The following is an 18,032-nucleotide window of genomic DNA, read 5'->3' as shown; positions in this document are numbered from 1 at the left end:
AAGTTGCATTTCTTTACCACCCTTTATTTCCCATGACTGCAGAAAGCTGGAGAAATTGAAGTTTTCATGTAACCCCATTTTGTAGTGGGGTGATAGTGCCAAAAGCATGCAATTAGGAGACAACTATCAGTGCTGTTTCACCTGGAGAAAGAGATGTGAACAAGAGCAGGAACTGTCCACTTTAGGCTGTAAAAGGCAAAGAAGGATGAACAGAAAAAAAAAAAGATCTTCAAAAAGCACTGTGTCTTCTGGAAGAAAAAAATTGTATAAAACCAATCAGATGTAGACTCTCCATCCCTTCTTCACTTCATGGTCTGATGCTAAAAGCTAAGGCGAGGGTCCTGTGTTGTGAGCTGTTTATTGGCTATTTCTTAGAAAATGGCATGAGAACAAACCAGAAGATAGTACAGTTTATATTTTGGGTTATTGTTGTAGCACACAAACACCTGTATGTGCACACACACACATATATATGCACACAACACAGTTTTGAGGCACAGGCTTGACACACAAACACAGGCACCGCTCAAACATGTGCACTCATGCGCACAAACGTTACACAAAAGGCACACACACACACACACACACACACACACACACACACACACACACACACACACACACACATCCACATCCACATCTTGAAGCACAGGTTTAATCAGGTATGGTTGAAAAGGAAAATGCCATTAGATTCTAAAGTGGATAATTTCACATCCTTCCCTCCATTCTTTTCTTCATTTGTCTTTTCAAACTGGCCTTTTATGCCCGCCACTACATGTGCTTTTATGGAAAATTACAACATTCAAATGAGACCCTTTGGTCAGGGATAATTGCACAAAGAACCATTAGCAGTCTTCCAAGACCAATGTACTGTGAACATTTTGCTTTTGCTTTTTTTATAATGCTATTTTCAAGCCGTAAGAACATTCTTCATAAGAAAGAGGATAATCATAATTTAATTATATGTCATTATGGGGAGCAAAACGCAGGTCCCCTTGGGTTCACTTATGCTACATACTGTTATAAACAAATCAATTAAATGAAATAAGACAGTTATATACATTGTAGGTACAGTGGCCAAAGGTCTGTTGTTTTTCATCTTTGCCAATTTAGTTAAAGCAATTAGTCATGCTCAAAGTTCGCTGGAATACTCGTGCTCCACACCTACAAACCCACCTACTGATCAGTAAATTGCCACTTCACTGAAATCAGCAGGTGTATGTTTGACTCGTGTGTTGCCATGATAAAAATGCAATTCACTCCAGTTACCAATGCGCTTTAAATTGTATTCAATAAAATGTACTTACAAATAAATATACTCCTAGCATATTAGTTTCAATTACATTTGGGTTACCACTAGCATGTATGATAGAATACTTTCATTTTTGGTAATAACTACTTTCATTTTTGTTGTAACTAAACATTTACTTCTATCATCTTCAACCAAAGTCAATATAATGTTTGATTCATCTTCTATTGTCATCTATCTCTCATCTAACATAAGTGATGTGTTATACTAGACTGTTGACATTGTGTAATATAACAGTCCTTTACTCTGATGCCATGACATGTCGGCTCAATCATAACTAACATTGCACATCAAATTATATATGTGATTTTGGTTGCCTTTTCAGCTGCGACTATAATCCTTTGATTATTTGATACATGTTGCAATGTCATTTTTTCACCTGAGGAGGAAGTGGTGGCGCTGTTTAAAGAAAACCTCTGGGCTTCCAGCCATTGCTATCCTCTTCTTCTGCGTTTCCTTCACGGCTCACTCACAACAAACATCGGCAAAGATCACATCCATGGCACAGATGCTTCAGGCAGTCGGATAATTGGATAAACGTGACAGGTTCCAGTTACATTTGCACTATGGGAAATAAATGAAGTTGGATACGTCCCACTGACGTAAGGTAGAAGTTAGCGGCCCGGTAGCTAACTGTTACTTGTCTAGCTCGTCAGCCAAACTTAACTGCTGTTGCTAACACAACTAGCTGAACTTGGAGGACCCAGAAAGCTTCCCAGTTGGCTTTTTAAAAACAAGTGAGTAACTGCGTACTGTGTCATATATCTCTAGATCTATATATTGTCGAGTTGGTTGAGCTAGTGACACACGTCATAGACCAGGGTCTCCCTTTGCAACCATATATGTCAATGTTTGCAACGTGCTCCGATTCAAACCAGACCCAGACACCTAGGACAGAGCTGAACACAGTCCTCCTGTCCATGTTGTAGTGTGCGACGATTTGCATGTGTATTTAGTTTGTGTGTTCCTTTATAACCACACATAGCTCAATAAAAGGGCAGTCCTCACGTTTTAACGTTATACATGAAGATCAGTAGGGCTGGACATATGCTTTTGTCCCGATTCGATTCTTTCACGATATACATGGGTGCCGATTCAATTTGTATAGAATTGAGTATTGCCATTTTCTTTTTCTTTTTTTAGCAAAAACAAAAGTTGAATAATACACTTACAGCTATATATCAATATATATCATGAGACATTTCTAAAAAGTAATTGTTTTCTAAGACGACTGCACATCAATTGTCTGTCAGTTATTTAGTTATACAGTCTTTAATTTGAACTACATAACATGAATTTTTCTGCTTTTGCTCAGTTTTGCGGGAAACTGATAGGCCATCAGTGGTACTGTATTAAACAGAAAATATTTAGGTGAATTATTGGTTAAAAAAAAAAATATATATATATATATATATATATATATATATATATATATATATATATATATATATAAATTCTGGGGGAAATTATTGATTTTAAAAATCGTCTCAAAACAAATCACGATACATAGGATTTATTTATTTTTTCACCCCTAAAGATCAGTTTACTGCAACTGGAAGTAGCAAATACTTCATAGTTTTACTCGATCAGTTAGGCAACTTATAGTGGTGAATCTGTTATCAAAAAGTTTTAATTTATTACTGTATTTTGATTGATTGATAGATAGATAGATAGATAGATAGATAGATAGATAGACTTCATTAATCCCAAAATGGGAAATTACTGTTACAGCAGCAAGTTACAAGGACATACACAAACTCACACACATACAGAAAATACAAGAAATATACTAGAAATAAGTAAGATAATAAAATAAAAAATCAGATAACAAAAGATCAAAATACCAGAACACCTACTGAAAAAAATACTTAGAGAAAGTAATTGATTCATTAGTGTCAATTTAGTAATTGACACTAAAAACCTATTCAACTTTAAAACCGAGCACTTATCTGCTTGTTCTCCCCTCTCACTTACTTTAGAAAACATAGGTAACAGGACTGCACTTGTGATGTAGTCGTTTCATCGTACTGGCCGCCTGTCTAACTCCCTTCTGAGGAAGGGTCTGAGATCATTCTCTAATCACAGCGATGGATGAGGACACCCCAACCCTGAAGCCCAGACGCATCCAGAATCAAAACGTGGTTTATCGTCTTGAGAGGCGCAGAATCTGTTCGGGCCGACCCGGAGCTCACTGGTACAGAGTGCGCTGCTTCCACCAAAACCTTTTCCCCAACTTTACTGTTGTCAACGTGGAGAAGCCCCCATGCTTCCTTAGGAAGTTCTCACCGGATGGACGCTGTTTCATCGCCTTCTCTTCTGACCAGACTTCCCTGGAGGTAAGAACAGTTAAACTAGGGTCTTTTCCCCCTCATTATTCCCCTCTAAACATTGGAGTTAGACTCCTTAAATACCACACATTGTGTGATTTATTTTTTTTATTTTATTTTTTATATTTTTTTATATATTTTTTTTTTTTATTTTTTTTTTTTTAAATCTTCCAACTGTCAAAAGCAACCTGGCCTGATCCATCTAACTACCTAATTTAAGGAATGCACCGACGCCAGTATCGGGTATCGCACAACTGGTCCTCGTTGCGTTATTACCTGCACTGCTGTTATATCTGTTTTATATCTGTTTAATGTTTTTTGTACTTTCCCATTTGCACAAACAGATTCTGTACTACACTCAGTATTTATATTTGATATGTGTTTTTTGTAGACTCTTTTGCATATTTATTGTGTAACTCTTTGTTGTCTCGCACGTTTTATGCTTTGTCTTGGCCTCTTAAAAAGTCTAAAATTTCAAAATCAAAATTTTAGGCCTTAAAAAGTCTTAAATTTGCTGAAGTATTGTGTTCTAGTTCTTAAATAATTTTAAACAGGTCTTAATTTCCCTATGTCCATGCAACGTTACGTCTAATGCTCTTTTTTCTTTTTTTCTTTTTTATTCCGTGGTGTTGTAGTTCTTTCTTGCGCTAGTCCAAATATAATTTTGCTGTATTACGACTACAAATGAGACCAACATGTAACTCATATTGAAGCCAATCAGCTTTCGTGTTATTGGTGCGAGTCTCTTTCGGATTGTACCGCAGACATGAAACAGCTATGGGAAAGTGCAAGTTTAGCAATACTTGGCTTGAAAAACTGAATGTAGGGCTTAGTTGATGTTGTGATAAAGGTCTTAAAGTTCATTCATAATGGTCTTAAAAAGGTCTTAAAAAGTCTTAAATTTGACTTGGTGAAACCTGCAGAAACTCTGTGGTTAAATAAAGGTTAAAAAAAATCGATCCGATGCCGCGCTTCTTTGCAAATAGCCAATTTTTACAAACATGCTCAAACGTAAGCTCTCGGCTTGTAGTCTTAACTGTTTATAAACAAACCATCCTCTCCGCTGGATCGATAAATCCACATGGCTACTTAATATGCACATGCATGATGTCATCAGACTTTATCAGAGCAGGCCAAAATCATCTGTGTCTGAAAACACCCTCGGACTCTAGAGGGATTATTAAGTGCTTGTATTGGTACTCCGTATCGGCGAGTACCCAAATGTTAGTACTTGTACTTGGTCTGAAAAAAAGGTTGTATTGGATGGTGCATCCCTACCTAATTTACCAGAGGCGACAATGCGAGGAGTAAGAAAATCCAATCCCAATGTTCCTCCTACAGATATATGAATATCAAGGCTGCCAGGCGGCTCAGGACCTGCTCAGAGGCCAAGAGGGAGAGACTCTTCTAACGGCCAATGACCAGCGTTCCCTCAACATCCGAGGCCGCCTGTTTGAGCGCTTCTTCTCCTTGCTCCACGTCACTAATGTGGCCTCAAATGGAGAACACCTCAACCGAGAGTGCAGCCTCTTCACAGACGACTGCCGCTATGTCATTGTTGGGTCGGCAGTGTACGTCCCAGAGGAGCCGCCGCCTTACTTCTTTGAGGTAACAACACTGTCGTGCTCACCGCAAATGTACAAGGAAACTCAGACATAATTGAACTACTTCGTTGCTGCAAATGTAGATTTTAGGGCTGGGCAATATATCAATACTATATCGACATATGAGGCTAGATATTGTCTTAAATTTTAAATATCGTGATATGACACAAGTGTTGTCTTTTCCTGGTTTTAAAGGCTGCATTACAGCACTTACCAGACTGTTCTAGCTGTTGTTGTGCTCATTGTGTTTTTACTTTGTGAAAGCACCAATAGTCAACCTTACAATATTACCGCAATAGCGACATCGATGTATTAGGTCCAAAATATTGTGATATTTGATTTTCTCAGCTCTATGTACTTACCATAGTTTGGCTGTGACTGCCCCTTTCATCCACATTTTATCTCCTGCCAGGTGTATCGGAACAACGAATCTGTGACTCCCAACCCTCGGTCTCCTCTAGAAGACTACTCCCTCCACATCATCGACCTCCACACTGGCAGGCTGTGTGACACCAGGTCCTTTAAGTGTGACAAGATAATCCTGTCCCACAACCAGGGCCTGTACCTCTACAGGAACATCCTGGCTGTGCTGTCGGTCCAGCAGCAGACCATACACGTGTTTCAGGTGAGCAGAAGAAAAGTTGCACTTCCGGTGAAACGCCACCGAGTGATGTTTTATGTATTTTCTCATCATCTATAAAAGGCAAAACACTTTCTGAGACATTCATAATTTGGTTGTGGACAGATTTTTAACTTTAAATTTAAAACATTTTTCAAAAGCAGATTTTAAGCTCAGATGTAAGAGGTTATTTACTCAATTTTCTATTCAATTACATCTATTTTGGGGACGTATTGCTGCTGAAAGAACAAATTAAGGCCGCGTTCAGACGGCCAGCGCCGGCCGTCCGATGGTCCGGCGAAGACGCAGGTCTTTTTTTATTCATTTTGAATGGTGGTAGTGCCGGGGGGACATGCAAAAAAACGCAGCGGGCCTCCTGCGCAACTTTTGGAGAAATGCAACGTCACAGAGGTCAGACTTGTTCGGTGTGTTTTGAGCTATGGTTTCAGGCAGTTTTTGAGAATGCCATACAGTAAACAGGAAACGTCACTGCCTCTATCGCTGCCACAAGAAAGTTTTAAAACACTATGAGGGTAAAAAATGAAACTCATGCACCGAACTGCCCGGGAGTTTGTGTAATAGCTGAATGTTTCCAGCAACAACAGTGCACTCGCTGTCTCGCTCCTCTCTGCCTTCAATTGCGGTCGGAAACATCAAGATCTATAAACGATCGGAAGGAAAAAAAAGTCTACTTGTGCTAGCTACATTTGGAGGGGGGGTTAAAGAACACAACAGGACGTCACGCAAATGAGCCGTTTCGTTGACACTCCCCCCCCGCACAACCCTGCGGCAATTCGCCAAGTGCTTTTTGTTGGTCTGAATGTGTTTAACTTCCGTCATCTCTCTTTCTTCTCCCTCTTTCCCAGGTCACTCCAGAGGGAACATTCCTAGATGTAAGGACTATTGGGCGGTTCTGTTATGAGGACGACCTCCTGACTCTTTCCGCAGTCTACACCGAGGCTCAGGCCGAGAGTCAGCCAGGATTCCCTCGCCTTTACACCGACAAAACCATCAACTCCCTCAAGCACAGGCTGCTGGTCTACCTCTGGAGGAGGGCTGAGCAGGACGGCAGCGCCACTGCCAAGAGGAGGTATTACCTATTAATTAATGTTACCCTCATGCTCTCGGTAGATTCTTTTGAAAAAGAGTTCACTTTATCCCATCTTTTTTAACTTAGGTCCGAGTCACATGGTGTTCACTTACTTGTTGATCTTATTCAGTGTTGCCCATTTCACTACAGCACTACTATTAACGGTAGGCTAACGTTACCTGCTGTATAACGTGTTATTAGTGTTAACTAGCGTGACATGCAGTGATGTTTCTGTTGCCTGTATTGTCTGTTTTGGAGCATCAGAGAGCAGTGCAGCCATTTAAGTGGCACTGAAATCCGCGTTGCTATTAGTTACGGTAGATACCGGATTGATTGAGTGAGTGATTGATTTTATTTGCCCATTTCATTATAAAATATGATACAGCTAGCACCATACATTAAAAACAAAACAAAGTCAGGATAACACAATAAAGCCCTGGGGCTTATTTCCATTGTGGTCCCTTGGAGGGGGAGGGGGGGAGGTTAGGAAGTGGCAGTAGATCAAGCATCAATCATCACAAACCATACATATATTAAATAGATCCATTAAAACAATACAGTAATAAATCCTCTTATTACGATTGGCATCTGAGCCATTTTTTCAGTGCCTGCGTAAAACCTCCTAAACTTCTGACCATCTTTAGATTTCCTGGCAACCTGTTCCACAGGCTTGTTGCTACATACAAAAAGGACTCCTTACCTAAATTACTCTTAACTCTAGGAGGTACACAATCAGTAGAGCTTCCCCTGGTGGAGTGGCTGTGAACATCTTTTACTCTGTTAAAATAATTGATTAAATATTTGGGGACAACCCCATACACAGTCCTATGTACCATTCACAGGTGAATCTGAGAGACTCAATCTTCAACTTTTAACCACCCAATAGTCTCAAAATGAGAAGTATCAAGATAAGATCTCATGGGGAGGTTCAGAATAAGCCTCAAAGCCTTATTTTGAGCAGTCTGAAGCCTATGTTTCAGATGCTGTAAGACACCATTATACCATGAGCAGCATGCATAGTCAAAATAAGGCTGAATTAGAGTAGAGTTAACATCGCTTTCTTGTCCAGAAACCTTGAGATTCTTGCCAAGAAACGTACTCTTTGATTTACTTTGGCAAGTACCTTTTGCGCTTGGCCCACTCCAGTCAAGTGGCAGTCCAGCACACAACCAAGGTAAGTAACTGAGTCCTTTACATTAATCTCATTATCTCCAACTAAGACCTTAAAACCAGGGGATCTTTTCAGTTTTATCTTTGACCCAAACAGTATGGCTTCTTTTTTCCCTAGGTGAAGCGATAGCCTGTTGTCTGACATCCACCTGCTGACATTCAATAGTTCTACACTGAATTCTTTCAACTATGTTCTTATCTTTATGAGAAACCAGTAACGCAGAATCATCTGCATATAGAAAAAGTTCACATGAACATACAGACTTAAGGTCATTTATACATAGAAGGAAAAAAAAGTGGACCCAAGACACTCTCTTGCGGGACCCCACAGTCTATGCATTGTGGTTGAGCCATTGTTCCCCCAATATCCACCACCTGCTTCCTATCCTTCAGATAAGACCTCACCCATCTGACTGCTAAGTCATTAAAACCAATGGCTTTTAATTTGTTTACCAAAATGCCATGGTCAACGGTATCAAAGGCCTTCTGTAGGTCTAACATGACATACCACAAAAATGACCTTTATCTACCTCCCTCCTGATGTAGTCAGTTAGATACAGTAGACAGGTGTCAGTGGAATGTGACTTACGAAAGCCAGACTGGAACTCATAGAGTAGATTGTGTGATACTAGATACTTATCAATCTGTTTTAAAAATGATCTTTCAATTATCTTTGACAGACTGCACAGAATAGAAACAGCTCTATAGTTTCCATGATCTAATTTACTCCCTTTCTTGTAAAGTGAAATCACTCTGGCAAGCTTAAAATCATTGGGGAAATTAGGGTTGGGCGATGTCCCCTAAATTGGCAGTTGAAGATGTTTACAGTAAAACATCGTAATCGCCTCGGTCGGGGCGTAGCTCATATCTGTTATCTCTTTACATAAATATTTTTTTCTACTACTATGGGCCAACACCGTATTTTAACATGCGCCTTTTAATATAAACAGAAAATTGCGTTGCCTGTATCTTTTCACGACGAACGCACATGTGTGGAAAGCGTTGCCTAACAGCTGAAATGTGTTGAATTTACAGTTTTGTAGCTTTTGATTTTTTTTTTACATACATACATGCAGACATACATACATACATACATACATACATACATACATACATACATAAAAGAAACACAAATATTGAACAGAGGCCACGGGTAATGGTTTCATTATTCTATTACCCGACAATTTTATATTACGTGGTATTATGTCGTTATAACTGACGTTCTCAACTACAATTACGATTTGTTTGAACTACAGAAATCTGTTTAGAATGATCTTAATGAATAATGCAACAAGGACGAAGCATGTAAACATTTAAAGCATTGTTTATTCAGAATGGAATGGATCCGAATGAAAAAACGTAAAAAAAAAAAAAAAAAAAACTTGACCCTAGCTCCCTCAGCCGAATAGTGTGGGTAACAGATCAAGGCAGCAACATAATCAAAGCCTTGGAACCATATAGAAGACTTTCGCCGCGGGCTGCATGCCGACGCACTGGCCAACAACGCGCCGGGTATAGGAGAGACCATATCTGCTGCTAAAGGACTCGTGAGATATCTGAAACAATCTGGCCTGGTTGCGCAATTATCAAAAAATGGGGGAGACACGATTTAGCACAGTTTACCTCACACTCAAGTCAGTGCACGACATATAACCAGAGCTACAGGGGAAGCTGGAGAGGCATAGCTTTCTCCCCACCCAATTAGGCTAATAAAGTAATGATTAAAAGAAACACAAATGCTTGATCAAGGGCCCGGCCCGGCCCGGCCCAAGGATAGTGGCCGGAAATATCGGCTAAGTTCGGCAGAGAATATAAACTCTACCAGAGACCGCTCTAACACCTGGAACTACAGTATCTTACAGGGTCTATATTTAGTCTCTGGTTCTCTTGTCAAAATGCAGGCTTAGGTTTTAAAAAGGCTCTTGGTCCCTTGAAAAAAGGTTTTGTGCAGTGGAAATGTTCTAGATGGGCCAGCTGTATACTATAAACCAAGCAAAACGTGTACCTAGTGTGTTTATGACTGAAGTAAAGTAGCTTGTTGTAAGTGACAACAGGTGGTTGTTACAATTTAATTTAAGTATAATTGGCATTATGTGTGAACTGTAGGATCTAAAATTCAGTAATAAAGGGCTTTTAGTGTGATTTAGTTGCAACTAATGACTAATTTCATAGAATATATGTCTTTATTCAGTTAGTTCTTTATCTGTAAAATACATAATGATAATCTAGCGAGTGTGTCTGACCAACAGTCCAAAATCCAAAAGATGTTCAGTCCAGGGTTTGTCCTGGCTCAGAAATGGGCCTTTGGGGGGAACACATGTTAAGCGCTCCTCCCGAGGAAAGTTTGAGCGCCAAACACTTCGTTTCCTGCATTCTGATACATTTGTATGCACCAATTTATGGTGGAAACGTCTTTATTTATGTAAAGGAAAACACAAAACTCAGGAGGCAGGTGGCAATTCAAAACAAAATAAAAATAAAAGGAATATAAGGCAGTAAGGGGGCGTTTACATCATGGACCTGGGCCCAATGTCCAGTTTATTTCATTAGTTTGAACACTGCATACCGTATCCGGGCAGAGTTGGTGGATCCGTGCCCAAGTCCACTGTACCAAAACAAAAGTAAACCACTATTCAATGCGACTTGGAGAAGTTTTAAACTGGTTAAATATCTGTCTCAATTCAGTACTGATGCCACTATATCAGCAACCACTACTCCTCCCGACGTTATTGCGCTGGTGAATTTCCTTTGGCCCTGTCTGAAACCTCTTTGGGGGGGGGGTGCCAAAAATTCCTTCATGCAGGTAAAAACCCTGTGTTCAGTTTACAAAGACATAAAAGTCTTTACAATGTGGCACACTGCTGTGAAGGTGGATGAATTGTCAACCGCAACAAAAACTAGCTCTTCTTCAGTCTATCAAGTACCATTTCCCATTTTGTCCTGATGTTAGATACTTGTATCTGTTTAGTTCAACCCAGCTCTTGGTTTTTCTCGTCAGATTCTTCCAGTTTTTTGATCAGCTGAGGAGGTTGAGGATGTGGAAGATGCAGCTATTGGATGAGCATCACCTCTTCATTAAATACACCAGCGAAGACGTGGTCACACTCAGAGTCACAGATCCCTCACAGGTAGACACACACACACACACACACACACACACACACACACACACACACACACACACACACACACACACACACACACACACTTGAATTCCTCTTTGTGTTCTCTTTGTTACTCTCCCCAGCTTCTCTCGTGTCTTTTGTTGTTTGTGCTGCATAACAGGGATTCCTCTTTTCTCCAAGGATACGTTTCTCTTGCAGATATTCTTCAGTGCCGGGATTCATTCATGTCGACAAACAAGATGTACTAACAAATAGATCTCATTCACGTATGCTTTAGTAGGCGTTATTTACATGAGATCTCAGCTCTCTGACTTCCTTTCCAATCAGCTATTTTTGTCCCACCACACTCAGAATTAAGCATATATTAATCATCTCATATGGCCTCGTTACACTATAATGAATATTTCACCCATCTAGCGCTGCACGATATGAGGAAAATATGCCATATGTGATAGTGTTGTTTATTAACACACTAACTATTTTATTTGCGATAGGATATTAAAGTGTACTCGGTTCTGCAGCGCTGTTGCTTTCAGTACAAATTGCTTGTTGAATTTAAAACAAACGAAAGGAAATCATTTTCGACATTCTTCCATTTAACAAATTGAACATTGAATGAACCCACATATAGAGGCTCAGTCCTTTCTGCGGCGGCCGCGGGTTCGGTTCCGACCTGCAGCCCTTTGCTGCATGTCAGACCCCCTCTCTCTACCCCTCTTTCCTACATTCAGCTGTCCTGTCTTAAATTAGGCCGATAACTGCCCAGAAAATAGTCTCAGAGTGTATTTTGCGAAATGTTCAAGGCTTTGGCAATGTGTTTATTGCGCAAATTGAAGAAAACAACATACTGTGCAGCCCTACGCCCATCCTGTCTGTCCTTGGTATTTCCCTCTTTGAAGACCAGGGTGCATTGTATCATCTTTCCTCCAGATCTTCACCCTGCCCCTCTCTTCCACAGCCCTCCTTCTTCGTCGTGTACAACATGGTGTCCACAGAGGTGCTGGCCGTCTTTGAGAACACCTCCGACCAGCTGCTGGAGCTGTTTGAGAATTTCTGCGACCTGTTCAGAAACGCTACGCTGCACAGCCAGGCGGTCCAGTTCCCCTGCTCGGCTTCGTCCAACAACTACGCCCGGCAGGTCCAGAGAAGGTACGGAGGAGAGAAATGTCATGTGCATGGCTGGATATCGGATCAATAAACTCAAATGCCAAATATTTCTTTTGCCAAAATGTAATGTATTTCAGCTTTAACATAATTAGTGTCGGCACGCTGTAGGGTCCCAGGGGTCATTTCAGCCAAATGTCAGGGAAGATTTGAAGGAGGTGGTTAGGAAGGGAAGCGCATCAGCAGCGAACGCCTGGAGGTGGGGGAAGGAGTTTTAGGACTTAATCTTGATATAGAAGAGAGACATTAAGCCGGTCAGCATGGCTGGAGGAGCTGTGATTGAATTTGGCGGTTCGACTCGCCAGTGTTGGTGAAGAGGGAGGACCAGACAGAGAGAGGGGGGGTTGAGGAAGGAGGAGAAGATAAAGGATAGTTTGAGCGAGGCAAAGGGCTTAGAATTGGATTTTAGAGTGTTGAAAATTGATGTCAGGAAGAAGGAGAGGAGATATTGAAAGCTGGCAAACACATTCAGCAAGCCAGCTTTGTACCACTTAGAACTGGCTAGCATAAGCCCAGTTCATCAGGTTTTAGACCGTCACAAACCAAGTATAGAGAGACCTGCAGGTTCGCAAGAATGGAGCACTAACCAAGGCGGGAGGAAAGACTCAAAATACGGATGGCGGATAGAAAGGGACACCACAGAGTCACTGCTGAGTGTTGAAAGTGTGAAGTGAGACTTGGGACCATAATTTAGCCAGGTACTGTATGTTTGAGAAACAATGGCTTAGAATAAACACAAAGGTTCTCTCCAAAGCATAGCAACCATAGTGGAAACTAAGGCCGTTGACTCCTTTCTGAACTTCAAACCAAACTAAAAAAGTGCTTCTGTGATCCTAAAGTGTTTTAGGATCACAGAAGCACTTTTGTGGCCAACTGTGGAGTTTGAACGTTTTCACACCTATAGTTCGTTTGCTCTGGTCCAAATTGGGTAGTGAGTTTGTAAACTCGGTTTCATTTCACTCGGAGAAAAATCCAAGCCGGCCAAGCTTCAAACCACGCTTCTTACCACGCAAGAACATTCGCTCCGCCTGTTGGTCAGGCAAGAAAGTAAATACAGGAAGGAGTTGGTTGAGTCATGAATACGCATTGTGGAAGTAGCCTACGTGCTAACGCTGCTGCAGTGATGGCTCAACCAGCTCCTTCTTGTCTGTTATTGGCTGGAACACTGTTTGTTATGGTTCGTGGGGCAGGTTGGCGCGGCTTGTTTTTGTTGCCGTGTGTGGAGCCTGGGCTGTCTACAGAGACCGTGTTTGTTTTTTACAGTGTGTTCAGGGGACAGGCAGCTAGCGGATAGTGAGGAGATGTTTACTGTATGTGACAAAAAAATGTTGTAGCCTAAAAAACGCGTCACATCACTTAAAGCACCTTTAACAGGAATTTACTGGTGAAATAAATTATTGTTATTACATTTTTAATAAATCATTTAATTTTGACCCTGTGGCCTTAGCAATAAACAAGCCGTTCTTTAATGTCGCCATCTGTCGTTTTGTGCTCCTTTTTTTTTTTTTATTTAAAAAAAAATATGTATAATGTGTCTTTTTCAGTTTTTCAGCCCTTCTGAGTTTGCATGTATGAATTATTATTGTGCTGATATAGGAATTACTGGAATTGTTGGGTCTTTGTAAGTGTGGTCTAGACCTACTCTATCTGTAAAGTGTCTCGAGATAACTCTTGTTATGATTTGATACTACAAATACAATTGAATTGAATATGATATCCCTGTTTGTCTGTGCCACAGATTCAAGGACACCATAGTGAACGCCAAATACGGCGGGCACACGGAGGCGGTGCGACGGCTGCTGGGTCAGCTGCCTATCAGCGCCCAGTCCTACAGCAGCAGTCCGTACCTCGACCTCTCCCTCTTCAGTTATGATGACAAGTGGGTGTCAGTAATGGAGAGGCCCAAGACCTGCGGAGATCACCCCATCAGGTACACACTCTAATCAGGGGGAGTGAGCATCTTATTAACTGATGTAAAAGAATCACATTATCATTAAGAGTCTAGTGATAATGTGACTTACATTACATCCTTAAAAAGATACATGGGCTAAAATGATTAGAAGATTGATCAAATAGACAACTGCTGAAAAGCAATCGGCCACAATTTTGATAATCGATTAAATAATTTCTCAAGCAAAAATGGCAAACATTTTCTGGTTATTTTGCTTAATTTGCTTACGGTATATATATATATATATATATATATATATATATATATATATATATATATATATATATAAATATATACAGTAAATTGAATGTCTTTTTAGATTTGGACGGTTAGTTGGACAAAACTGCATGAGGAACATGAGGAATGGGACTTTTTGGGCCAATTTTCGTTTACCTGAATTAGACATGAAATCGAAAGTAATTTACACATTAATCTGCAATGCAAACCATAATTAGTTTCAGCCCTAATTGCAAAATGTCACCCTTAACCTGATCAGAGCTCAGAGGTCCGTCTGTGCTCGGTTAGGATCTGGCGCCCTGCCTTTGGCTGTGGAAACCGGACACTTCCATTCAGTCCCAGAGGACAGGGAGCGTCACCTGTGTGATTTGGATTAGGTTGAGAATGAAATGCACTTTATGTTCTCCTGTCCTTTTTATCAGCTTTTTCCTGAAAATGTCTGCTAGGCATCCCAGTCTGTTCGATATGACCGATAAATCACAGCACATGCTAACAAAGCATTTAACATAGCTAGCATCAGTTTTCTTAGAGGCTTATTAGTATCTGAGAGCATTGTGTTTGGTTTATAAAGTTTATATCTGATATACTGTGTTTGACACATGGCATGTAAACACTACCATGTGTTGCTTTTTTCTCCTTTCGCTCCTTAAGTTGTGTCCTGTAGGCCTGTGTGGGACGGGAACTTTTTGTGTGTATGATGCTTAACTAAAAATATTCATTCATTCATTTAAAAGCAGACCGTGCAGTCATGCACAGTTTTGTGGCAACGTGGGCTACTCACTTCTTTGGAAGGAGTCTATAGCAGCATGGATTACTATCATATAAGGGGCAGAGGCCTCAGAAACCAAAGGACTGGACTAGGGATTGACCGATTATCGGGAGCCGATATTTGGCAAGTCGCAGATTATCTGTATCGGTGTTTTATTTTACCGATAAAATTAAAGGTCCCATGGCATGAAAATTTCACTTTGAGGTTTTTTAACATTAATATGCGTTCCCCAAGCCTGCCTATGGTCCCCCAGTGGCTTGAAATGGCGATAGGTGTAAACCGAGCTCTGGGTATCCTGCTCTGCCTTTGAGAAAATGAAAGCTCAGATTGGCCAATCTGGAATCTTCTCCTTATGAGGTCATAAGGAGCAAGGTTACCTCCCCTTTCTCTGCTTTGCCCGCCCAGAGAATTTGGCACACCCATGAGAGAGAGACATCATGGCTTTCAAACGAGCAAAGTGGCAGTTGGTCAAAGCCACACCCCCATCCTCCACCTTGCCCCTCCCTCTCTCCTCCTCAATAGTTACAGACACAGAAATGGCACATACTAAGGAAAGCTCATTGTGGGACCGGCTCTAGTGGCTGTAATTCTGCACCAAGGCAGTATTAGGGGACCATTAAGGCCTATATAAAAGCATCCAAAGAGCACCATGTCATGGGACCTTTTAATAATTTAAAAAGTGCACTACTCTGGATCTGCTACAGCTCTGTAAACCGTCTGCAACACTTGCAAGCAAACTGTTAAAATGTTAAAACTTCAGGAAGCTATTTTTGTTTTTATTTATTACTTTATTTAAGTTTCCAATGTATTAAATAATTGCTTAATACATTTAATCTAACTTTTGTGTTGCCGTTTTTTTTGACTAAAAGATTTTCATTTTTACTGTAAATGCATAGCGGTTGCTATATCTGTTATCGGTTTCATTACCTACAAATAATCGGTATCGACATCAGCCCTGAAAAACCAGTATCGGTCGACCTCTAGACTGGACTAAATGAAGAATTTAATGGTACTGTTTTCTCTCGGTCTCCCTCACCCACCAGGTTTTATGCCCGGGACTCCGGCCTGCTGAAGTTTAAGATCCAGGCCGGCCTGCTGGGACGGCCGGTAAATCATGCCGTGCGGCGCCTGGTTGCCTTCACCTTCCACCCCTTTGAACCCTTTGCCATCTCCGTCCAGCGCACCAACGCGGAGTACGTGGTCAACTTCCACATGAGGCATGTCTGTGCGTGAGGAGCTCGTGTATGTGTGCAACACACCAAACCAACACTTGGAACATAAATTGTAGGACCGTTGGGCTTCTGTAAGCAGCTACTGGTGACAATACAAACAAACCTGTCCTCCATCAGGAGGCACAAAAACAGTTTGTTCTGTTAGTCGCCCTCTCCTCCTCCAGAGAAATCAGCAGTCCTCTCCCTGCATTCTCCTCCTGATGGAAACCACTGTTCCTCGCCTCTCTCCCCCACCATCACACACTGGTCACTCCATTTCCCCCACCTCCTCTGCCATAAGGCAGCAATTCTGCCTTTTCCTTTTTTGTCTGCACCACTTCTCCTCCTCTTTCCCCCTTCCTCAGCAGAACAAAGAGGGACCTGTAGGGAGGAGAGGCTGGACTAAGTGTAAATGGAGATGTTGAGAGAGTCGTTGATGTGCGACCGAGGTGAGAGCCATAGGTAGCTGGACCTCTTTGAAGGGACCAAAGGTGTTTTTCTTTTCCCTACTGTGCACTGAAAGCTACACATTCATATCAGAATTGCTTATTTAGTTGGTCCATGACCAGCTCTCCAATGAACCTTTTTTTTTTTCTTCTTTTTCTCTCACATGAAGGGGGAAAAAGCTAATTTTATATTATATTGTTTTTACACGTTTTTACATATTACCGTTTGTATATATTTTATGCCAATAAAATTGTCTAAATTTTACTGTTGATTTTTTTTTCGTGAGCTTTACAGAAAGTAAAGGGTTGCATAGGGATGGAAAGCTTTTTTATTTAATTGAAAAAAAAAAATTGTGTATGCAGTTAGTTGTCTACAGTAGCTGTGGTTCAAGATTATTGTAAGCTCTTATCTATATACCAGAGTACTTTGTTACCAGAGACAGGGAAAAGCTTTGTGTGGCAAGAACCTGAGGTAAAATTGGTATCGTTTCTGGTTCCCACCTCTAAATATTGGCTTGTATCTGGCATGGGTGTTGTTTCTTATGCACATGCGAGTGGGAAAGCATTCGAGTGCAGAAACAATTGACAGCATTTCTTCTGTATGAAATTGCGTTTTGTCATGTAGCTGATTCAGAGCTTTTATCCCATCATACCTTGCATGTAAACTATAATTGATTTCTTAACTAGCTGTACAGATAATCTCATTGCATATGTTAATGAAGCCTTATGATGAACCTGAAATCAGTTTGCACAAAGCTTTAACACATATGGAGAGCAGACAAGACACAGTGTAAGTGTCATCATATTTAATTTGAATACTGATCCCTGCAGTCTGTTCTCTTGCAGTAACTAGGATCATAACGTTGCAATTTTATATCCGTCCATCTGTGTTGCAGACGAAAACACAAGACATCTGTTTAGCTCCAAAGTGTTATTAAAAACACACCGATATAAAAAAATATGCAAATGACCTAACACCCCCACTCCCGAAATGAATGCAAAGTCGGCAA

At 40.8% G+C, this 18,032-nt stretch overlaps 1 protein-coding gene across 1 annotated transcript; it reads left to right on the top strand.

The window, feature by feature from the left end:
* Positions 1–1,747: 1,747 nt before the first annotated feature.
* Positions 1,748–17,287, top strand: det1 (DET1 partner of COP1 E3 ubiquitin ligase). The gene is made up of 9 exons (XM_039807500.1): positions 1,748–2,046; positions 3,289–3,645; positions 4,978–5,244; positions 5,653–5,865; positions 6,726–6,949; positions 11,118–11,247; positions 12,203–12,393; positions 14,147–14,338; positions 16,409–17,287. Exons 2-9 carry the CDS (start codon positions 3,397–3,399, stop codon positions 16,596–16,598), a joined length of 1,656 nt encoding a protein of 551 aa, XP_039663434.1. The 5' UTR covers positions 1,748–2,046; positions 3,289–3,396; the 3' UTR covers positions 16,599–17,287.
* The last annotated feature ends 745 nt before the right edge of the window (positions 17,288–18,032 follow it).

The sequence above is a fragment of the Perca fluviatilis genome, chromosome 8, assembly GCF_010015445.1.
Source record: "Perca fluviatilis chromosome 8, GENO_Pfluv_1.0, whole genome shotgun sequence".
Lineage (NCBI taxonomy): Eukaryota > Metazoa > Chordata > Actinopteri > Perciformes > Percidae > Perca > Perca fluviatilis.
Note: the sequence above shows the minus strand (reverse complement) of the source record. Positions and strands in the feature narration are given on the sequence as shown.

What these genes read in the sequence shown, in the direction of transcription:
- det1 (XM_039807500.1), top strand. Translation starts at nt 3,397, where the DNA reads ATGGATGAGGACACCCCAACCCTGAAGCCCAGACGCATCCAGAATCAA. An exon ending in CGCCGCCTTACTTCTTTGAG is followed by an intron (nt 5,245 to 5,652) that starts GTAACAACACTG and finishes ATCTCCTGCCAG; the next exon opens with GTGTATCGGAACAACGAATC. An exon ending in AGCGCCACTGCCAAGAGGAG is followed by an intron (nt 6,950 to 11,117) that starts GTATTACCTATT and finishes TTTTCTCGTCAG; the next exon opens with ATTCTTCCAGTTTTTTGATC.